The 22,259-nt window shown below is 59.4% G+C and overlaps 1 protein-coding gene across 4 annotated transcripts; it reads right to left on the reverse strand.

Annotated features, from left to right (window-relative positions):
• Positions 1-859: 859 nt before the first annotated feature.
• On the reverse strand, positions 860-12,157 carry EPS8L1 (EPS8 like 1). 4 transcript variants are annotated; one of them, XM_047835167.1, is made up of 20 exons: positions 12,033-12,157; positions 10,743-10,800; positions 9,530-9,570; positions 8,973-9,031; positions 8,235-8,396; positions 7,800-7,949; positions 7,096-7,178; positions 6,455-6,716; positions 6,065-6,191; positions 5,799-5,887; positions 5,611-5,685; positions 5,359-5,507; positions 4,649-4,790; positions 4,514-4,542; positions 2,570-2,696; positions 2,362-2,475; positions 2,098-2,197; positions 1,744-1,918; positions 1,255-1,387; positions 860-1,173 (listed from the first exon to the last, which is right to left on the reverse strand). In XM_047835167.1, exons 1-20 carry the CDS (start codon positions 12,148-12,150, stop codon positions 1,087-1,089), a joined length of 2,280 nt encoding a protein of 759 aa, XP_047691123.1. In that variant the 5' UTR covers positions 12,151-12,157; the 3' UTR covers positions 860-1,086. The 4 variants fall into 4 exon arrangements, with proteins under 4 accessions (XP_047691123.1, XP_047691122.1, XP_047691124.1 ...); XM_047835166.1 differs by having other exon boundaries at positions 10,743-10,845; positions 12,033-12,152; XM_047835168.1 differs by lacking the exon at positions 12,033-12,157 and adding an exon at positions 11,910-12,028 and having other exon boundaries at positions 10,743-10,845.
• Positions 12,158-22,259: the final 10,102 nt, after the last annotated feature.

The following is a 22,259-nucleotide window of genomic DNA, read 5'->3' on the forward strand; positions in this document are numbered from 1 at the left end:
GCCCCCACTGTGTCTGGTCTCATCTGATTTTGGAAGGCGGAGTGTGGCTGAGGAAGCCACTCAGCTCCAGGGGTAGAGGTGGGCATTCTGGGGCCACAGGAGGAAAGGGACTTGTTCCTAAAGCTTGGGGGACAACCAGTCTGAATGCGGGTGGGATGAAAGAAAACCAGTCCCGAACCAGCCTTGCTCGCTGTCTGGACGTGAGGAAGTTACTGCCGGTCAGAGGGAACAAGGGGACAGCCTCCGTTGAGGATGTCCTCCCCCAGGAGAAGGGTGACCAGGAGGCCTGTGGCATATTCAGGAGGCAGCCACTTTGTGGCTGGGTCCCTGGCACTCAGTGGGGGACAAAGTGACATGGATGCCGGGGATGGGGCAGGCTTCCCGGAAGTGGGTATTGGAGCTGGGCCAGGAAAGCTGTTCACCAAGCGGAAGATCCCTTCCAGCCCGCAGAAAGCAAGCGCAGGACCCCGGTGTTTGAGGGAGCTTGGGGGCATTTGGAGGAGGGCATGGGGGGATGAGGAGAGTGGGTAGGGATCAAACCTCAGATGCTCGGCTCTAGGGCTAAGAGGGCCGTGGGGAGTCAGGAAAGGAGTTTGAGCAAGGGAAGCCTGGGATGTTGGCCGTTCAGAAGGTCCCTCTGGAGTGAACTAGAGGACAGACTGGTGGCTGAGAGGTGAGGAGAAAGCATGTCGGGTGGGGACGTGAGTGGGGGGTGGGAAGGGAGGAGAGGGATTCAGAGAAAGAAACCAGAAAAGGTGGGGACCTGCAGATTCCTTGTCCTCCTGAGGCTGCAGCGGGGGTGAGAGAGGCTCTTGGACCCCTCGTGGCCCGGTAGAGAAGGGACAGCAGTTTGAAAATGTCTGCTACAAGGAGGCTGTTTATAGACTGGGCAGCATATCCCAATGCGCGGGGACCCCGAGTATGGCCCTTCCCTCCCACTCACGGCCAGTCCGCTCACTCAGGAGGCTCCACCGGAACAGGTCTGGGGCCTTCGGGAGGGGTCTACTTCCATGGGTGGCAGCAGTCTGCAGAGTCCGTTCTGCCACGGGGCTTCCTCGAAAAACTGAGCAGGGGAGCCGGGAAGGGTCAGATAACCTCAGTTTCCATGTCGCCTTCCACCTTCTTCTTTTGCTTCTCCATCACCGCCTCCAACTCTGACACTTTCTCTTTGTCCTGGAGGGCGGGGTGGAAATCAGACACCTGGTCTCCGAGCCCTGGGTGCCCTCCCGGGCCGGCCCGGGAGCGTCCGCTCACCTCCAGCAGCGCACGCTGCACGGTGACCTGGCTGTACACGCGCGCCCCCTCCTCCGGGCTCACGGCTCGCAGCTCCTCCTTCTGCAGTGAGAAAAGCTGCGCGCCGGTCAGCACGCCCAGCGCGTCCACGGTCCTGGGCGAGCGGAGGGAGAGCGGTCAGGCCCGCCAGCCAATCACAGCGCCAAGCCCTTCAGCCCCGCCAATCACGTCACTTCTGTCCCGCCGTTTGTCCAATCGGAACAGCATTCTTGCTCTGAGCTGAAGGCTCCCGCCCCCCAGTCACAGTGCGCTGTGGGAGGGGGCGGGGCGCGTGTGCCCAGCTTTCCCGCGGAGGCAGGCGCGCCCGGAGACCCCAATCCAAGCCCGCAGTAACGTGCCAGTCACACTGCCGTTCACTGCCACCAGAGCGACCCTCGCTTTAGGCCACTCCCAAGACTCCCCCCTTTTGCGACCACGCCTCCGGCTCCCCGGCCGACCCCAGTCACTCACCCAGCGCTAAATCCCTTGGCCTGCAGCCAGGCGCGGACCTCCGAGGCGTCCGAGTGCGGGCTGAGCTGCGGCTCCGGGACGCGGGGACCCGGGGCTGCGCGGCTGGGGCCTGAGCGGCCCTGGGCCAAGCGCGCCTGCAGCTCTTCGTTGACACACAGCATCTGGGAGAATTTCTCTGCAGGCGGGGAAACCGGGAGAGACGGCGGACTCAGGACGAAGGGTCCTGGGGCCAGAAGGGAGACCTCCAGCGTCCTCATGATGGGCTCGAAGTCCATTTGGTCTTTCCGAACCTTGGTTCCCCTGACTGGAAAGCGAGGACAAGGACGGCTCCCCGAAGGTGCCTGCACCACTCACCCTTCTCTAGGGGGTCCAAGTTGAGGCTATCACAGCTGTCCCAGGTGGGGCGAGAGGAGGCAGGAGCCCGGGCCCGTGGGGGAGGAGGAGTGCTATTCTCCTGGAGAGGGAGCCAGAGGAGCACTGGGATCAAAGACAGGACCTAGTCCCAGCTCCTCCGCCTTTTGGAGGTAAATTTCTGCATCCCCCCACCCCCACCTCCAGCTACTTCCTCTGTCAGTGCCCTTGACACCTGATCGTCCCCAAAAATCTGCCCAGACTCACCAGGCTGCGGCTTGCCCGAGGCCCCGGGTGGGGTGTCAGGATATTATACGGTACATATCCCTCCTGCCCTCGCTGGTCCCGAACCTTCCACCACTTACGCTGGTCATCCAGGACCTGAGGGGGGTAGGAGAGGATGGTTCACAGCCTGTGTCTGCAGCTACAGCTGGGCCCCCTGCCGTCCCTTGGCCCCACCCCCCACCCCTCTAACCTCCAACACATCCCGCTGCTGGACAGAGAGCTCACTGCTGTTGCGGGCCTGGAAGTCATAGTTACATAGGACCCACTTTCCCTCAGGCTCCAGCTGGGACTCAGCCTCTGGCTCAGGGTCTTGGTGACTGTGGAGAACAACACAGGTTGGGGATAAGGAGGCAGCCAGTCTCCCTGCTCTGGGCAGTAGGGGGTTGGTGTGAGCTGGGGTTAGAGCCAAGCAGAGGTCAACGCAGGGGGCCAGGTTAATACTGTTAATAGAGATTTGAAATCGGAGTAACAACTTGAATGCCGTTCGCTCCTTATGTGCCCGGCCACCGTGCTGCCGCACAAACTACAGGCAGTGATGTCACCTCCCTTTTACAGATGAGGACATCTAAGGCTCAGGGGGAGAAAATCACTTGCCCCAGATCACACAGCTAGAGCCAGCTGTTTACTAAGCACCTATACGTAATGGGCTCATGCTTCGGGTAGCCCATAGTTAGGATACAAACAGTGGTTATATAGCACTGACTAGGTGCCAGCCTCTGCTCAGTCTCTTACATAGATTGGCTAATCTGATTTTTAACACAGCCCTCGGTGTAACCACGAATTTGGAACCCCTCTCCCCCACTGCAGACCCTGTCGTCAGCTATTTTACAGGTGAGGAAGTCGGGGAACAGGGACACGAGGTGGCGCGATGAGGTAAAGGTCACAGAGCAAGAAAGAGGCGCTGCCACCCTGGCCCCGCAGTCCATGCCCCGAGTAATTCTGGTCTCCTGGGCACGCAGCTGGATATGAACCTGAGCTCTACCAGGGCCTTGAGCTCTTAACTGCTAGCCTGTATAACCTCACAGACTTCTCTCTCTTCCAGGAAGGGATTATTCTTCTTGTTCTCCCTGCAGAGAAGGGAGGCTCAGAGAAGGGAAGGTGAAAGCTGGGGGTGTCAAGCCCAAAGAGTCAGAAGCAGGGGGGAGTTCTGCAAGACCAGGCAGCCGGGGTGGCAGGGAGCAAGATTTGGGCTCCGATGCCCCAGGAAGAAGGACCTCAGCCCGGATCAGGCCTACCTGTGCAAAGGAGAGGGGGGGTCTTCAGGGCCGCGGCGCCCCCTGTGTGGGGCTGGCAGCTCCCAGCACGCTGTCCCTGCTGAGACCCTCTGCCGGGGCCCTCACCCAGACCCCCCTTCTGCTCCTGCAGCTTTGCCTTCTTATCCCATGAAGCTTCCTCACATCTGCCCCCCGACTTGCGCGAGGACCCTGGAGTCCTGGGTCATCTATGCCCCTTATGCCCCAGGACCCTAGAGTCTGTGCCCCCATTGCTTTTTGGAATCATGAACTCAGCCCCCCTGATATTTCCTCCCCCAGAAACTCAGGAGTCCAGATCTCAAACTTCAATTTCCCCAACTTTTTAACCCTTAAAGGCTCTCAGTATAACACTTCCAGCAGGAAATGAGACAAGGGCTTTAGAGCCTTGGGAGAGTGAGGGTCCAGCTTCCGTCTTCACCTCTTTCAGGGGCCTGGAAATACTACCACTTCCCAACTTTCCCAGAAACGTGCCCCGTGACCCTTGAAGGCCCAGGGCTTGGCTGGGTCTCCAAGGCCCCAAGCACCAAAGTCGGGCTCTTCTGCCAACCCCAAAGGCCCAATTCCCCAGTCTCTGCCTCCAACACCTGGGGCTCTATCCTCTTAGGGACCCAGACAGGGAGCTCCCCAGGCCCTGGGAAGTTACTGCCTTCTCACAGCCTCTCAGACTTTACCCACTCCCAACCCCCTCCTCCCTCCAGCCCTGGGATCTGCGCCCCCTCCCTCCCAGCCCGGGCCCCTCTCCCTCCTCACCACCTCACCCACCTGTGATGAGCCGGGAAGACAGAAGGAAAGACGGAAAAAAGGAACGGAGTCAGTGCCAGGAGCCCCCAGGGTGCACCCCTCCTCGACCCCACCTGTCCCACCTTGGGGGCGGCACTCACCCATTGACAGCGACCTGGGGGGCACTTTGCTGCAGGGGAGAGGAGAGCAGTAGCTCAGGTAGGGCCAGACTGCCCGGTCCCGGCCCCGCTGTGTCACCTGGGCAGGGGAGGCGGGGGTGGGTGTCCGGTGCTCACCTGCCGGCGCCGCCGCTCGTGCTGCTGCTGTTTCTCGACTGGGTCCCCCCAGGCGCGGCCCTGCGGGTCAGTGGCCGGGGGCTCCCAGCCGCTGGAGAACTCAGGGCTGTACGGGGATCCTTCCTCTGGGGGCAGCTCCAGCCTGTGGCCGAGGGGCTCGGGGCTCAGGGCTCCTGGGGTAGCCTCCAGCCCTATTAACCTCAGTAAGGTTTCCCCCTCCTGTCGGCCTGGCTCTATCCTACCTGGCCCCCCTTTGCCCAGCCCCGCCCCCGCCCCAAGCCTCTCCCCGGCATCGAAGTCCCGCCCCTGCACCTAAGCCCTGCCCAAGCCCCGCCCCCGGCATCCACTGTATCTGCAAATACAGGGATTCCACTCTAACGCTGCGCCCAGCCTCTGAATCTTCCTTCTGATTCTAAGCACATCCCGCCTCTTTTCCCCCAAGTCTCCTCCGGCTCTGCTCTTACCGCCTTCCCCAACCTACAGGCTAGTCCTTCCCGAAGCCGTAGCCCTCCGGTACAACCCACCCCACTCCTCCAATCCCGGTCTTTTGGTCAGTCTTAGGCCTCTCCTTCACAGGAGTTTCCGGCCTTTCCTCCAGCCGGGTCCCGGCATAGGTCCTGGGTTCATTCAATTGCTTTGGTCAACCTCTAGCTAAGCCCAGCAACTACCCTTCCCTGCCGGCCCCGCCCCTCCGTCGCGGCGCCCCTCACCCCGGGCGGGTCCACGCGTCCCCCAGAGAGGTCCAGAGCGCATTTTCCCGTGGGGTGAGGTTGTCCCGCAGCAGCGCCACCGCCTCAGACGTCAGGTGCGGCCGCCGCACTCCACTTGCGAATTGGGGGCCTCCCGATGTGTCCACAATCTGCCGGGGGTGCAGGAGTGAGCACGCCATCACCTCCCCCCCTCCGGAAGTGGAACCCCGATTCCTCCTGCCACAGGGGGTACCTAAGGATGGGGTGCCTCACCAACTGCAGGGGTCCGAACAGGAAGTGCAGCAGCTCAGGGGACGAGGGGTTGGCGATGTTGCCACGCAGCCGGGCCTGAGGGACGGGGCAGGTGCCGGGTTCAGAGCTCGGACGTGGCAGGCTCGCCGTGCCCCTGACCCCACCCCACCCCCCCGCCCCCCGCTGGCCCAGGCTGGACCTGTTCTCACCAGCAGGCTGAAGGCGTACTTGATTTTCTGAAGCACGTCCGTGTACTCGGCCTCGGAGGGCGGCTTGGCCCGCAGCGTCAGGAGACCCTCTGCAGGGGGGTGGGGGGAGGCAGGGGCCCAGTGGGATCCCCGGTGATGGGGCATCAAACCTGGGCGGGGGGTAGGGACAGGGGGCAGGGGGCAGGGGGCAGGGGGAGGCCGTAGGGAGAGGGACGGTATTTCGGATGGACTGGATGCTCCGGATCCCACTAGGGGGCGCCCCTCACCCCCAGGCGCCCGGCGCCGGGTCCTGCGGCCGCGCTCCCTGTGCTCCAGCACCCGGGCCGCCTCCGCAGACTTCTGCAGCTTCGACACGAAACTCTCCACGTCGTCGAACACGTGGTTCAGGATGTCCTGGGGGACAGAACAGGGGACGCGTGGGACTCGGGGATGCGGAGTCCAGGCCCCTCATCACCCCAGGCAAAGCCCTTACTTAGGCCGAGCGCCCTGACATCCTCCCAGGCCAGGCCGAGCCCTGGGATGCCTGTCCCTGTCCCCCTAGATCGGTCACCGCCGGCCCCGGCCACACCCCCAGAAGTCTGACACCACCCCCCTCCCGGGAGGCGGGACACATCCACAGCCGGTCCGCCCCCACGCCCTAGCCCTGCCCCACGCACCACTTCCCGCTCCGCCTGCAGACTGGCCAGGTCTGGGCCGCGGGGCCCCAGGTCAGGGGAGGCCGGGGCAGGGCTGCCTGAGGTCCCCGCCAGGCCAGGCCGCGGCCTCAGCGACTCTTCCGCCTCCGGGATGGGCTCCGCCTGGGGTCGCCCCCGGCCCGCCTCTACCGTGCTGATGACCGCGCGGATTGACGGGCGGCGCTGCGGGGGAGGGGTCTCGGCGGCCGGCGAGGGGCGGCGCTGCAGCTCCTCTTGCGTAGCCCTGCGGAGGGACGAGGGGAAAGAGCCTGGGTCCACCCGGGGCCAGGGCGGGGGAGACAGCGGGGCTCAGAACCAAGTCCAACCTAGGCTGCAGGTGGCGCGGAGAAATTGGAGACAAGGAGAGGGGTGAGCACCTGTGCGGAGGGAAACTGAGGCCTGAGGGAGGAGAAACGGAGGACCAGCACTAGGAAAAGTACTCTTGGAGAGGGGGTACACGTGTCTGCGGGGGGTTGGCAAGACCCGAACCACGCTCTGTTCGACAGGCTTCCAAACTCGTTCTCTTGTGGGCGAGCGGTGGCAGCCCATTTGTCGGATGCCGAGACTGAGACCCCACCCGTCCTCGCTTCTCCCCTCGCTCCCCGCCCAGCCCTCTTTCTTACCTGAGCGCCGCGGGCCTGCACTCCCCGCGGCCTGACCGGTAGTCGTGTAGAGCCCCCTGGATGTCCTCTCGGATGAGCTCCGCCTGCCAATCATGCTGTCAGGCCAGGCCTTCACCCCACCTACCCCTCGTCCCAGCCGCGGTCCGGTTCAGTCGATTCCTTGGCTGGGTGCCGGAGTCCCTCCACGTCGGCGCCCACACGCGGTGCCCACGCCCACACGCGGTGCCCACGCCCACACGCGGTGCCCACGCCCACACGCGGTGCCCACGCCCGCCCGCGCTCTGCTACTTCTTCCCCTGCCCTAAACCACGTCCCCAATCCCGGAGCCGGGGTGCTGGGGTTTCCTGCCCCTAGGCCATACTCGCCCCGAGTTCTGGCTGCTCCCATCCACCCTCCCCCAGGTGCTGTCAGGTTCCCTCCCTGCCCTTAGTTTCAGTCTCCATTCTACTTCGTCCCGGTCCCACCTGCCCTCAAACCCCCCATCCCTTCCAGCGCCTCTCTCCAGGCCACGCCCCCTCCACTGGCCCAGGCCACGCCCCCTCCACTGGCCCAGGCCCGCCCCGCACAGAGGCCCCGCCCCGCGCAGAGGCCCCGCCCCATCACCACCTCAGCTTTGGATTCCTCCCACTTCCGGCTCCGCCCCCTGGCGTCCGCAGGGTCCCAGCCCTGCGTTGAGGTGGCTCCCCGGACCCCGGCCCGCTCACCCCGAGACGCAAGCCCTGGAAGAAGTGCACGTCGGGCTGCGTGCGCTCCGGCTCCTGGCACACCAGCAGCAGCAGCGAGCGACTCCGGCCAGGCAGCGTCACCACGTCGCAGCGCACGATGGCACCCAGCGGGTACGACTCCAGCTCCTCCTGCGGGGCGGGACAGCGGGTAAACGGAGGCTCGGATCCGAGGATCCCAAATGGTGACAGCAGTGCCAGCTGGGACCCCAGCACGGCCCAGGCGACCCTGCGGGGCTGCAGTATCACAGCTCTGATTTAACAGAGGAAGCCAGTGACGCTCCAAAAACGAAGGGCAGAGTGCTCTTGCCAAAGTTCCCAGAGGAAGGACGCATGGGGGCCAAGAGTCACACTCGGACGTCCCTAGAGTCAAGCTCTCCATGCCTCTGCCCCTTCCACCCACGTGTCCCCTGACACCTTGGACATGGGGTCAAGCAGCGTGACACGGTCCGGAGACACGCGCAGCAGCATCTCTTGGGCCCAGACGCGGCCCTGGTTGTCCATGACCGCCAGCCTCCGCGAGGCATCCTCCACGGTGTGCACGCCATCCTCCTCGCCCAGGCAGAACGTCACCAGGTGCTGGCAGGGGTGCGGAGAAAGCAGGGAGTCCCAGGAGGGCCCCAGGAGGGCGCCAGGTGGGCTCAGAATCCCCTGCCCCCGCCTTCCAGCCTGACAGTAACCACACCTCCTCCAGAAAGCGTCCCGTCACCGGCTCCACCTATGGGACCCTTTGTTTTGTTTTCATCAGAGCGACTGGCGCCTGCGTGTGTCTTGCCAGCGAGACTGGAGACTTCTTGAAGGCAGGGATTGGATCTAGTCCCTTCTAAGCACCCCTGCCTCCAAGAGAGCACCTGGCACACTTTGGCCCCTACGCACACAGGTTGACGTAGCATTTGTCCCTGGGGCCTGCCTGTCCGGCCTAACAGCCGGTCTGGAGGAGGACCTTGGCAGATTCAAGTGGAACTGACTGCCTCTGCCGGATTCCCACCGCTGAGGGCAGGCGGGCAGAAGCAGCCCCGCCTTGCAGATGGGCCAACTGAGCTTGCAGCTTCTTGCTGTTTGGAGGCCCGACCGCCTTCGACACCGCCATCTTCCCAGGCCTGCCTGCCTTTCCTCCCCTAAGGCTCCCCGCGGCAATGCAGACCCCAGACTCACATTGACTGGATACTGGGAAACGTCTGCCAGAACCACAGTGGAATAACGCTTCCTCTGCTCTGTGGGGGAGAAGGAGGATAAACCCAGAAGCCCCAGCCCCTGGCCCCTCCTCCCTCAGACCCAGAAGACCCAGCCCCTCCTCCCTGGGAGGCAGGGATCCTGACCCCCCAGCCCCTCCTCCCTCAGACCCATGGATCCTGACTCCCCAGCCCCTCCTCCCTCAGACCTGGGACTCCAGACCTCCAGCCCATCCTCCCTCAGACCCAGAAGACCCAGCCCCTCCTCCCCAGGAGGCAGGGATCCTGACCCCCCAGCCCCTCCTCCCTCAGACACATGGATCCTGACTCCCCAGCCCCTCCTCCCTCAGACCTGGGACTCCAGACCTCCAGCCCCTCCTCTCTCAGACCAAGGGATCCTGATTCCACACCCACCTCCTCCCTCAGACCCCGCAGTACGGACCCCAGCCCCCTCCCCGCTCCGACCCAGGAGTCCAGAGCCCCAGCCCCTCCTCCCTCAGACCCAGTTTCAGCCTGGGGTTTTCTGGCTCCCAAACTCACCATAGATAGACTTGGCACTTGGTTTGGGGGCAGCTTCTGGGCTGGTTCGGGAGAAAAGTGTGAGAGGGGCCGTGCGAATTGGGAGCAGATCATGGGGGTTTTGAATGCCAAGCAGAGCGGGAAAGACTTCATTGTGAGAGCAATGGGGAACCAAGGAGGGGCAGGGGAGGGCAGGGCCAGAGCTCGGTTTCAGGCGGGTAAGGCCGGGAGTGGTGCTGGGAGGTGGTGGAGAGTGTGGTCTTCGCCATCACGCAGACCTGGCTTTGAACGCCCTGTCAACTACCGCCTTGCCACAGGACCCTGGGTGGGAGACTTCATCTCTCCTGCCTCGGTGTCCCTTTCTGAGATAGGAGTGAGTCCGTCTATAGCCTCTGTCTGGTAGAGCTGTGGGTGGATTCGCTCAGAGTCGAGGGCCCTCACGGCCTCAGTGACGGTTACTTTTCACGATGCAAAGGGCAGCCCACAGTAGTTGCTCAATAAATGGGCGTTTTTACAATAGCATTAGTATTTGCGGTAGACAGACTTATCTTCTCCATCCCCCTGGGCCAGGCTCTTCCCAGCCTGATCCTTCTGTCTCCTGCCCCTGACCTCCTCCTCCTAGGTCACCTTCTCCAAGAAGAAGTGCACAGAAGTAACGGAAACTCAGGGCTCAGCAGGAACGAGGAACACTTTCAAGTCAAAGCTCTGCTCCTCATCCTGTTCTGTTGGTCAGATCGCCCCACAATTTGATTACCTCTGTGCTGGAGAGCTCACTACCGCCCATTTCCCATGCCGCTATTCCCATGGGCCTCCCTTTGTTGTTTTCCCTGCTCACTCCAGGAGACTTGAGCCTTTGTTATAAGCAGCCCGGATTTTTTCGGCAAAAGGTCAATATTTAATAACAAGATAACGGCAACAGCAGTTGCCATGAGCTGAGAACCTACTCTTCGTCAGATGATCTGCTAAGTCCTGTTACCTTCATTTTCCTGTCAAGCCCTCAAAATTGTCCCTGTTTCACAGAGGAGGAACGGAGCCTCCAAGAGGTGAGGTCCTTGGGCCGGGGTCACACCTCCTGAGTGTTGGCAGCTGGATTTGAACCCGGGCGTGTCTGCTCTGGGCCAGTGGCTGTAACTATAGGCCGAGCAGGGAAGGGGGCTGTCCAGGCCTGGGCTGCTGTCCATGCTACCTGGGGGCGTGGGTAAGAGGGTGGCCGGAAGGGGCTGGGGACACTTACCCTGTGGTGGTGCTCATGGTGTAGAGAATGGGGGGGGGTCCTGCCACCTGGAGGTGCCCTGGGAGCCAGCAAAGAAGTGAGGGCCTGACCTGGCCTGCAGTACCTAGGATTTTGGCCCAACCACCTCCTTCAGACCCAGAGGTCCAGGCTCCCAGTGGCCTTCTCCCTCAGACCCAGGGAGAAGTCCTGCCCCCAGCCCCTCCTCCCTCAGACCCAGCGTCTGGGCCCCCAGCCCCCTCCTCCCTCAGACCCAGGAGTCCTGGCCCCCAGTCCCCTCCTCCCTCAGACCCACGTGTCCTGGCTCCAGCCCCCTCCTCCCTCAGACCCAGAGGTCCAGACCCCCAGTCCCCTCCTCCCTCATACCCAGAAGTCCTGCCCCCAGCCCCTCCTCCCTCAGACCCAGAGTCTGGGCCCCAGCCCCTCCTCCCTCAGACCAGGAGTCCAGACCCCCAGCCCCCTCCTCCCTCAGACCCAGAGGTCCAGACCCCCAGTCCCTCCTCCCTCAGACCCAGGAGTCCTGACCCCAGTCCCTCCTCCCTCAGACCCAGGTGTCCTGGCTCCAGCCCCCTCCTCCCTCAGACCCAGAGGTCCAGACCCCCAGTCCCTCCTCCCTCAGACCCAGGAGTCCTGACCGCAGTCCCTCCTCCCTCAGACCCAGAGTCTGGGCCCCCAGCCCCCTCCTCCCTCAGACCCAGGAGTCCTGGCCCCCAGTCCCCTCCTCCCTCAGACCCTGGAGTCCTGCCCCCAGCCCCCTCCTCCCTCAGACCCAGGAGTCCTGCCCCCACCCCCCTCCTCCCTCAGACCCAGAGGTCCAGACCCCCAGTCCCTCCTCCCTCAGACCCAGGAGTCCTGACCCCAGTCCCTCCTCCCTCAGACCCAGGAGTCCAGACCCCCAGACCCTCCTCCCTCACACCTAGTACCCTGCCCCCCCAAATCTGTCAGGGATCCATGTGTTCGGCTCCCTAATCTATGTGTACCCCATTTTCCTTCCTCTCTCCAGCGATCCTGTCTCCCAGCCTGATCTCCTTAGGGGCCCAGGGGTTCGGGCTTAGAGCTTCTCGACTGTAAGGACCAAAGGATTTTGATTCCAAGTCTCCTCCTAGAGCCAGACCCGTTCATGTGTTTCCTCAGCCACTATGACCTCGGGCTACGGGGCCGATCCCTTACCTCGTCAGGACTGAAGGGCTTCGTGGTGTCTGGACCCGGGAGTCCTGGCCCCCTGCTCCTGCCCCCCCCCCCAGACGCAGGAGTCCCCACCTCCAGCCCCTCCCGGCTAGGCCCCCTCCTCACCTGCCGGGCAGGCTCTGCCAGGCAGTGGCTGCGACGGGGGCCCAGCTGGCTCTCTGCTCTCCTCTGGGTTCCCAACGGCCCGTCCTTCCTGCTCCCGCCGGCCACCCCGCCTCCGCATACCTGAGCACTCACCTGGCACACACCTGGGCGGGGCTGGCGGAGGGACCCGGGCTGGGGTGGGGGGGACAGGACCGGCCTCCGGGGAGCCAGGAACCGGGACCGGCTCTGTCATAACAACCCTAGAACAGGGACAACAAGAGTCATCTGATGTCACACCCGTTCACACGTCAGAACCTCAGAACCGAGGGCTCTGCCTCCAATACCCTTTCCGATTCTCCTGCCGCCTGTGGGAGGGCAGAGCTCTGATTTCACCTGCTGGCGGTTCAGAGAGGGGCGGTCAGTGTGGAAGGGCTGGGATTCGAACCCGGGGCCGGGGTCTGTGCCTGCCCTGGGCCCACCTCCTGTTCAGGGTTCTTGCCTCCGCGGAGCCCTGGGCCCCCACCCCTCCCTTGGCCTCTTCCCCGAGAAACTCCCTCCAATAACCCCCTCTGGTGAGACTCAAACCCACTCGGCGCCCGGCCGAGCCCCAAATACTTCACTGACGTTAACGAGCTCCTGAGGCTTGAAATCTCCCTTAGAGAACTTCCCCTGTGCCATGGGCCTTGCTACCCAAGCCATACCTGTCGTTTCTCCCCCAAACCCAGTGAGGTGAGGGCCGGGGGTCTCCGCCTCACAGAGGAGGAAACTGAGGACACCGAGGGTGAAGAGACTCACCCCAGGTCACACTTGCAGGGAGAGGACGGGAGCAGCAAACGCCAAAGCTGGGAGAGCAGGAGGAGGGGCGGGCAAGCCCCCTTTTAGCCTTGCCCATTATCAGTGTGACCTTCACCTGGTCCCTGCCAATGTCCTGCACCTGCACCTGCAGCGGCCTCCCGACAGGCCCCTGCTCCCTTCCTCCCCTCGTCTAGTCTCCCTGCAGGGAGCCCCAGAAACCTAGGTCAGCTCACAGCACTCCCTGCTCTGCCCCCTTCAGGGGCTCCCCGTTTCTGGGATAAGAGCTGAGGTCTGCAAAGTCTTAACGAACATCCTTCAAACCTCCTCTCTCCCTCCATCACTCGGGTTCCGGGTTCCGGCACACTGGGCTCCCTGCTGCCCCTCGAGCCCTGAGAGCCAGTCCTGCCCCAGGGCCTTTGCGCTTGCTCTGCCCTCTGCCTGGAATGCCTCTTCCCTCAGATATCCTCCTGGCTTGTTCCCTCACCTCCTTCAGCTCTTTGCTTGAGTGTCACCTTCTCTGAGAAGCCTGGCCACCCTATTTAAAATTGTGGTCTCTCCCTGCTCCCTAAATTCTCTCCAGAGCGTTTATCACCTTGTAACACACTGTATTACCCGTTCATTTTATGTCCCCCCTGTTAGAATGTAAGCATCGTGAGGAATCCTGGCTGGGGGCCAGGACTCCTGGGTCTGAGGGAGGAGGTTCTAGGGGACTATGACTTCTGGGTCTGAGGGAAGAGGGGGTGGGAGTCTGGACTCCTGGGTCTGAGGGAGGAGGGGACTGGGGGCCAGGACACCCGGGTCTGAGGGAGGAGGGACTGGGGGTCTGGACTGCTGGGTCTGAGGGAGGAGGGGGCTGGGGCCAGGACACCTGGGTCTGAGGGAGGAGGGAGCTGGCGGCCAGGACTCCTTTCTTTATGTATTTTTTATTTTCCTATCTTTATGTATTTTTTATTTATTTTGAGAGAGAGAGAGAGAGAGAGAGAGAGAGAGAGAGAGAGCGAGCACAAGCCAGGAAGGGGCAGAGAGAGGGAGAAACAGAATCCCCCGCAGGCTCGTCAAGGTCAGCGCAGAGCCCTGCACGGGGATGGAACTCAGGAACTGTGAGATCCTGACCTGAGCCCAAGTTGGACATTTAACCGACTGAGCCCCCCAGTGACCGGAGGGCAGAGACTTCTGTACGTTCAGCCCCATGCTCCGTCTGCCGCACATTAGAACAGGGTCTAGCACACATTCAGTGCTGGAGTGATACTGGCTTTCGGTGCATTCGTGTGGACGATGCTTCACTGTTTCGTCCGGCCTGTGTTGACCCCACAGTCCACGCTGAGCGAGGCTGGAAACCACAGGAAGCACCCCTTTGTCCTGGGTTGGGGGGGGATGAAGGAATAGAGGGAAGGGGAGACAATCCTGTGGGGTGATGGCAAAGAGCCGGGGCGGGTGGGGGTTCGAGTTCTGACTTTGCCACGAAATAGAGTTGATAATACTTATTACTTCCTACATGATGCGGGTGTGCTTAGGTCTTCTTCTGAGTACTGTGTGTGTGTGTGTGTGTGTGATCCCCACAACATCCTAGGAAACGGGTTCCATTATCTCCCGTCTACACCTGAGGAAGTGCGGACACACACCTTTAGGGAATTTGTCTGCGGTCACACAGCAGGTACCTGGTGGGGACGGGCGGAACCCGGGCCCTACAATCTACACCCTGAATCCTCTGGTGCTAGCTTCCCTGCGCAGCCGCGTCGTGACTCTGCCCCTTGCTAGCTGTGGGACGCTAAGCAAATCCCTCAACCTCTCTGTGCCCCAGTCCGGCCAGCTGTAACATGGGGATCACAACACTGGCGGCGTTAAGGGAGAGCCCTCTCAGCGCCCGGCCAAGAGAGATGCGAGGTTGGGTGTCAGTGGTGGCCTTTCTTCCCACGTGTGCTGGGATGGGAGGCGGCTAAGAGGGTCAGGGCAGGCTTCCTGGAGGAGGAGGGGCAGGCAGAGCTGAACCTGAAGGGCGAGTTTGGCAGCCCGAGGAGGTGGCCGGGAGGGTGAGGGAAGAGTGTTCCAGGCCTGAGAGGCGGAGGGGAGGGGAGGGTGTGCTGTGTGCGGCTCCCAAGGGTGCTGCAGGGGGAGGCAGGAGGGTCCCGTGCTTCTGCCTCCAGCTTCTGTCACTCCGGGTCCCTGTCACATCCATGCCACAGATACTTTCTGAGCTTGGTCCTCCCTGGGTTGGGGTCCACGGACAGGAGCAGGCCCCTTACCCTCTGCGAGGCAGGCGGGGCTGGGACCGGTGCCCACTAGCAGAGAACACAGAGGCTCAGAGTGGGGAGGCCACTAGCCCAAGGTCACAGTGGCCCTGGGCCATGTGACACAAACGCAGATCTAAGTCCAGGTCCTTTCTTCACGTGCAGGTGCAGGTGGAGAAGAGTGTCCTCACAGAGGCCTTGCCTGAGAGTCAGGGGCCAAGGCTGCAGGGTCTGAGGGAGGAGGGGCTGGGGGCCAGGACTCCTGGGTCTGAGGGAGGAGGTTCTAGGGGGACTATGACTTCGGGGTCTGAGGGAAGAGGGAGTGGGAGTCTGGACTCCTGGGTCTGAGGGAGGAGGGGACTGGGGGCCAGGACACCTGGGTCTGAGGGAGGAGGGACTGGGGGTCTGGACTTCTGCATCTGAGGGAGGAGGGACTGGGGGTCTGGACCCCTGGGTCTGAGGGAGGAGGGACTGGGGGTCTGGACCCCTGGGTCTGAGGGAGGAGGGACTGGGGGTCTGGACTCCTTGGTCTGAGGGAGGAGGGACTGGGGGTCTGGACTCCTGGGTCTGAGGGAGGAGGGACTGGGGGTCTGGACTGCTGGGTTTGAGGGAGGAAGGGGCTGGGGGCCAGGACTCCTTGGTCTGAGGGAGGAGGGACTGGGGGTCTGGACTCCTGGGTCTGAGGGAGGAGGGACTGGGGGTCTGGACTGCTGGGTTTGAGGGAGGAAGGGACTGGGGGTCTGGACTGCTGGGTCTGAGGGAGGAGGGGCTGGGGACCAGGACTCCTTGGTCTGAGGGAGGAGGGACTGGGGGTCTGGACTCCTGGGTCTGAGGGAGGAGGGACTGGGGGTCTGGACTGCTGGGTTTGAGGGAGGAAGGGGCTGGGGGCCAGGACTCCTGGGTCTGAGGGAGGAGGGGCTGGGGACCAGGACTCCTTGGTCTGAGGGAGGAGGGACTGGGGGTCTGGACTCCTTGGTCTGAGGGAGGAGGGACTGGGGGTCTGGACTGCTGGGTTTGAGGGAGGATGGGGGCTGGGGGTCTGGATTCCTGGTCTGAGGGAGGAGGGGCTGGGGTCTGAGGGAGGAGGGCAGGGCTCAGCACAGGTGCCCCAGTCCCTGCCTCCAGGTGCTCCGAGGTCTGGAGCAGCAGGTGAGAAGTTGAGACCGAAACCAGAGCCTCCACCCTAGTTCTGGGTCCAGCGCCTCCTTCCTCCTTCTCCGGCCGCAAAGGAGGCCCCTCCCTCTCTTCAAACCAGAGCAAGTGACTTCCAAATACCAGTGGAGGCTCCCACCCCTGCGCAGTCTGACTCAGTAAGTCCTGGGCGGAGGCAGTGAACCCTGGAGACTCACCAAGGAAACCAGTCACTAGGAACCCGTTCCAAACCCTCGCCCGTCCCCAGGGTCAGCGCCTTTTGTGAAGTGAGCTGCAAAGACTATGTGGGTCAGTGTTTGCTGGTGTCCCCAAACCGGGGTAGCTCCGTCACCGGGGACTGGATTGATTCTCTGGGTTGTGGGGGCGGGGGGGCCCAGGCACCACACAGAATTCCCCACTGGGGCTTGATCAGCTAAGCTCCCCCAGCGTCATATCTAAAAGCACCCCATCTGTCTCCTCAACCTCTCCTCCTTACACACTTGCCCACCTCCACGCCCCAACTGTAGGGTTTGCGGATGAATTCCTAGGACAGAGTGTTCTTGGGGGGACAAAGTCACAGGAAATGTGAGGTGACAGCAGGTTTTTGGCAGCTATAAATAAGGTGGGAGCTGTATTTATTTACATATGTGTTAATTGACTTATTCGTTCGGTGAATGGTTCCTGAGACCCAATCTGTGCCCCACTCTCTGCCCTGAAGAGGAGAGTCTAATTGGGGGATGAGACTGTGCTGTCACGTGCACTAGTGAAGGTGGCACAGGGCTCTGCGTGTCCCCTGAGGGGGCCCTTATTTCAGCCTCATAGTGGGTGTGTGAGCCAGTGAAAGAAGCCTTTCCTGGTTAACTGATGGCTGCATGGGGTTCTGAAGGATGAATAGGAGTTTTCCTAAGACAGTGCGGCAAGGGATGACATTCTCAGTGTTGACACTGGTAGACGCAATGTGCCAGAGTCACGGAGTAGCAAATACTTAAGGACCTACTTTGTGCCAAGAGAGTTCTGAGTGCTGGCCAGACAAAGCCCCTGCCCTTGTGTCAGTGGGCGTGGCGGGAGACAGGAGATAAACAGGGAGGCACACACGTGAACAGACTCTCAGATCGTGGGAAGTGCCGTGGAGGAAAGAAAACAAAGGTGAGGAGATGGAGTGACTTCGGGCAGGCAGGTGTGGTCACTTTATGGGGGGGGGTAGTCAGGGATGGCCTCCTGGAGGAAGAGGCAGCTGGGCTTTGACCTGAATTTCGAGAATGAGTCAGGAATGTGCAGAGGGAATACCCTGGGGAGGCTGGCGGGTCAGGTCTGTAGGGGGTGCGTCTGGCCAGAGCGTGTGACAGTGGAGTCCTGGTCATGGTGACGACCGTGACAGCAGCAAACGAGAGGGTGGCCAAACTCCACCACGGATGGGGTTGTCCCAAGCCCGGGTCTGGTTGGGGAGGTGACACCAACTCGGGGCTGCCCTAAGTGTGCAGAGCGAGGGGCTAGGTTTTTCTCTGCACATCCCCTGAGATGGGTCCACCCTGGTGTGGCACACAGGGTGGGTCTGAGAACCCGCCTGGGCCCCGCGGAGAAGGAGGGTGGGGGAGGGAGGCTGGTGGTGGGGCTGTTTATTCTTTGGGAAGGATGGAGGGCGGGTCAGTCTCCTGAAACGGTGGGGAGGAGGGGGGGGAGCTTGGCTCCCAGGCTGGCGGGAGGGGGCTTGGCCTGGGGGTGGGGGTGGGCAGCGACCAGGAAGGGACTCAGACAATTTGAGTTTAGATCCCGGGGTGGGGCAGGTGATTCGCAGTCTATTTGGGTTTCCTCCTGAAAAACAAGCGTTGAGTCCTAGTACCTGCCGTAAAGGCCAGTGGGGAGTGAGGTTTGAGGACAAAATGCTTAGAACAGGGCTCAAGGCTCAGCCTCCACGAAAAAGAGAGGAGCGATGAACCTATAGCTGAATGACCCAGGTGACACGCGGGAACCAGGAACAGCTCGGCAGCTGGCTCTACATTCCAGTGCCTGTTCTGACATCCAAAGCAACCAACAGCCTCAGCGCCCCCCCCCCGCCCTCGCTCGGAGCCCCCAGTGACCGCTCGTGTATCAGAGACATTCATTCATTCCTCCAACAAATGTTTATCAAGCATCTACACCAGGAGCCATTCTAGGGACCAGGGAACTCAACAGCCCCAAACCTGCCTTGTGGAGTTTATATTCTGGTGGAAAACAAAATAAAAAGTCACCGGTTTAGAATGTCAGTGATGATAGTACCGTGAAGGAAAATAAGGCAGGGGAGGGGGTCAGGGAGGGCCCAGGAGGTGCTCTGGGGATACTACTGAAAAGTCATAGTGTGGTTGGGGAAGGCCTCGCTGAGGTCCTCACTCAAGGGAGGGAGTGAGGTGTGGAGATGCCAGGGGAAGGGTTTCCAGGCAGGGGCAACAGCCAGTGCAAAGGTCCTGAGGCAGGGGCTTGTCTGGTGTGCATCAGCAAGGTCAGCATATCTGGGGCTGAGCGGGTGAGGGCAGAGGAGTGGAACGTGAAGACAGAGGGATGATGAGGGTAGATCGTGGGTTCCCAGGGTCACTGTAAGGACCAGAGAGACTGAGGGTGCTATACAAGTGTTTTGACCAAGTTTCTTTTTTTTTAATTGACATAAAATTAACCATCTTAAAGTGAACAACCCAGTAGCATTTAGTGCTTTCTCAGTGTGGGGCCACCATCACCTCCATCTAGTTCCAAAATATTTTATTGCTCCTTGGGGCATCTGGGTGGCTCAGTCGGTTAAAGTGCAACTCTTGCTTTTGGCTCGGGTCAATCTCTGTGGTTTGTGAGATCAAGCCCCATGTTGGGTGCTGTGCTAACAGTGCAAAGTCTGCCTGGGATTCTCTCTCTCCCTCTCCCTCTGCCCCTCTCCTGCTTGTGGTCTCTCTCTCTCTTAAAAATAAATAAAAACTGAAAAAAAACCATTGTATTGCCCCAGATAAAACCCTGTACCTGTTAGCAGCTACTCCCCAGACATTAACAGTGAACATAAACATTTTTGCTTTATCCTTCTCCTGTCTCTCTCTCTCCTTCTCTTTCTCTCCCACGCTTTTTCTGAACTATTTAAAAATGATTTGCAGCCCTGATGTCCTTATACCCCTAAAAACTTTACATGTATTTCCTAAAAACAGGAGACAGAGATTGAGAGAGAGGATGAATTTGGGCCACCCCGCCCCCATAGGGAAAGCAAAGGGCTTTGTGGGAGAAGTCTCTCAGCACCTGGGACAGCACCCAATGCTTATCAAGAATTTACAAACCTCAACAACGATCCCCCAAAGAGAGTTTCTAAACACCGTGGGTGTGTCTGGGAACCAGGTGGGAGGTCCTCAGGGGAAGGAATTTGCATGTATTATTTACTGTGTAATAACAACATTAGCAGGCAGCAATGTTCTGGCACTTACTGTGTGTTAGGTCCTTGTGATTTACTTGATGTCATCCTTCCAGACTCTAATGAGCTGGGAAACCATGGCCCACTGCTTGTTTCTGTAAATAAAGTTTTATTAGAACACAGCTATGCTCATTTGCGTGTACCTTGTCTATGGTGGCTTTCCTGCTATAATGGCAGAATAGTTGCAATAGGGACCATACGGCCCATGAGGATGAAATTATTTATTATTTGTCCTTTGCAGAAAACCCTACCCTTGAGGTAGATGCTATTAGGAGCCCAGTTTACATAAGAGGAGAAAAAGGCTCAGACAGGAAATGCTGTATTCAGAGCTGAGAGAACCAGGGACGCCTGGGTGGCTCAGTTGGTTAAGCATCCAACTTTGGCTCATGCCATGAGCTCACAGTCCACGAGTTCAAACCCTGCATCGAGCTCTGTGCTGACAACATGAGGCTGCTTGGTGGGATTCTCTCTCTTTCCCCCTGTCTCGTCTCTGCCCCTCCCCCCTCTCAAAAACCAAAACCAAAAAACCAAACAACAACAACAACAACAACAAAAACCAAAGAAATTTGAGAGCACCAGCATCTGAACACACAGTGCTCATCTTCTCTCTCCTCCTCTTGGGACCTCCTCTTTTTTTTTTTTTTAATTATGGAAAAATACACATGACATAAAAGTTACTATCTTAACCATTTTTAAGTGCATAGTTCAGGGGCATTAAGTACATTCACGCTGCTGTGCAACCATCCCGCCATCCGTCTCCAGAACTCTTCTCATCTTGCAAAACCAAAATTCTGCACCCACTATACACAGACTCCCCATTTCCCTCGACTTCCCAGCCTCCCGCATCCACTGTCCTACTTTCTGCCTCTATGATTTTGTCTCCTCTAGGGACCTCACCTAAGTGGAATCATATGGCATTTGGGTTTTTGTGACTGGCTTACTGCATGTAGCATAGTGTCTTCATGGCCGGATAATACTGCATGTGTATACCAGATTTTGTTCGTCTACTCATCCATCACTGGCCACGTGGATTGCTGTGCCCATGCTCTTAGCCACTGCCCTCCCATTACTCCACATGGGATGCTTTCACAAGGAAGAAACCATTACCCAAGAACAATGAGAAAAGACAGATGAACAGAAGGTGAAAAACAGTAAAATCAGCCATCACTTTGCCTGGCAAAGATCCTACGCAGAATATTATACTTTTTTTTTTAACTCTAAAAATATGTACATTGGTATATAAACTTAAAAACAGAGAGAGATAATCAGCCTGCCCTCTCAGCTCCCCATACTGGTGGTTAAGTAAGTAAGTCATGGGTTTCTTCTTCTTTTTTTAATGTTTATTTTTGAGAGAGACAGAGAGAGACAGACAGTGAACAGAGAGGGGCAGAGAGAGAGAGGGAGACACAGAATCCGACAGGCTCCAGGCTCTGAGCTGTCAGCACAGAGCCTGATGCAGGACTCGAACTCATGCTCCACAACGAGATCATGACCTGAGCCGAAGTCGGAGGCTTGACCGACTGAGCCACCCAGGCACCCCCAGGAAGTCATGGGTGTTCTTAAACATTAAAGCTGAAGGCAGAGTCTGTCCGGAGCCACATACAGATGAATTAATTTCACTGTCAGCGTCAGGAGGTCTGTGAGGGCAGAGACCTTGTCTGTTTTGTTGCTGGCTTCCCCAGGGTGTAGTTCAATGTCTGGGACACAGTAGGTGCTCATTAAATAATTGCGGAAAGGAATACAGAAGAAGGACTAGTAGAGAGCAGGACGCCTCTACTGACAGGCTACACAGAGACAGGGCTGTAGGAACATTTTCCTGTGGATCTTTCTTTCCAAATGACTAATTCTGCCTTAGCACAAATTCCTACGGGAGGAATGACCGGCTCAGAGATATGCACACACATTTGTGCCATGTATCGCTGAACGGCTTTCGGGCAGGTCGTCCTAATTGAAACTTCCGTCAGCGGGTGTGACTATGTGTTTAACCACATCCCTGCCAACACCGGACAGGAGCATTGTCTCGATCTTGCCAATCTGATAGGTGGAAAATATCATTTTGTAATTCTCCTAATGAGCATTTGTTTGCTTCCTAGGAAGGCCGAGTAGTTTCGCGTGCGTGTTGACTTTACTTCTTTGCAAACTGCCCATCATACCCTTTGGCTATGCTCCCCTCTCCTTGTTGCAGATTCATAAGAGCTCTTTATATATGAAGGATGTGAACTCTTTGCCATGTGGTGGGTAAGAGGAGCCAGAAATTGGGAGAAGGAAAGTCACTGCTCGAGGCACACATCTAAGAAGGAGAGCAGGAATTTGACACAAGATCTGTGTAGGTCAGGGTCTGGGGTTCCTTAGCACAGCCTCAATGGCACCTTCCCCTTTCCCACGCCTTGTTCCCTCCATGGCCCAGGAGCCCCAAGTTCCCACAGTCTCAGAAAGGGGAGAGGCTTTTCACCAGACTCAGCCACCTTTGCCTCATCCCTATTCTTGCCTTACAAACCTATTCGTTGGTGGGTTGTGTAGATTAAATACACATAGTAGGTACTCAATAAATAGTTGCTGGTATTATTGTTTACTTTTTCTTTTAAAATTTCCCTTTAGCCACATCTCTTGCCAGCTGCCTCTCCCTTCAAGCCAACCTCCTCTCGTCCCAAACGTGCGTCTCTCTCCAAACAACTTGCC

Source organism: Prionailurus viverrinus, chromosome E2, assembly GCF_022837055.1.
Source record: "Prionailurus viverrinus isolate Anna chromosome E2, UM_Priviv_1.0, whole genome shotgun sequence".
NCBI lineage: Eukaryota > Metazoa > Chordata > Mammalia > Carnivora > Felidae > Prionailurus > Prionailurus viverrinus.

What these genes read in the sequence shown, in the direction of transcription:
- EPS8L1 (XM_047835166.1), bottom strand. Translation starts at nt 12,150, where the DNA reads ATGCGGAGGCGGGGTGGCCGGCGGGAGCAGGAAGGACGGGCCGTTGGG. An exon ending in ACCATGAGCACCACCACAGG is followed by an intron (nt 9,571 to 10,742) that starts GTAAGTGTCCCC and finishes CTCCCGAACCAG; the next exon opens with CCCAGAAGCTGCCCCCAAAC. An exon ending in AGTACGCCTTCAGCCTGCTG is followed by an intron (nt 5,686 to 5,798) that starts GTGAGAACAGGT and finishes CCCGTCCCTCAG; the next exon opens with GCCCGGCTGCGTGGCAACAT.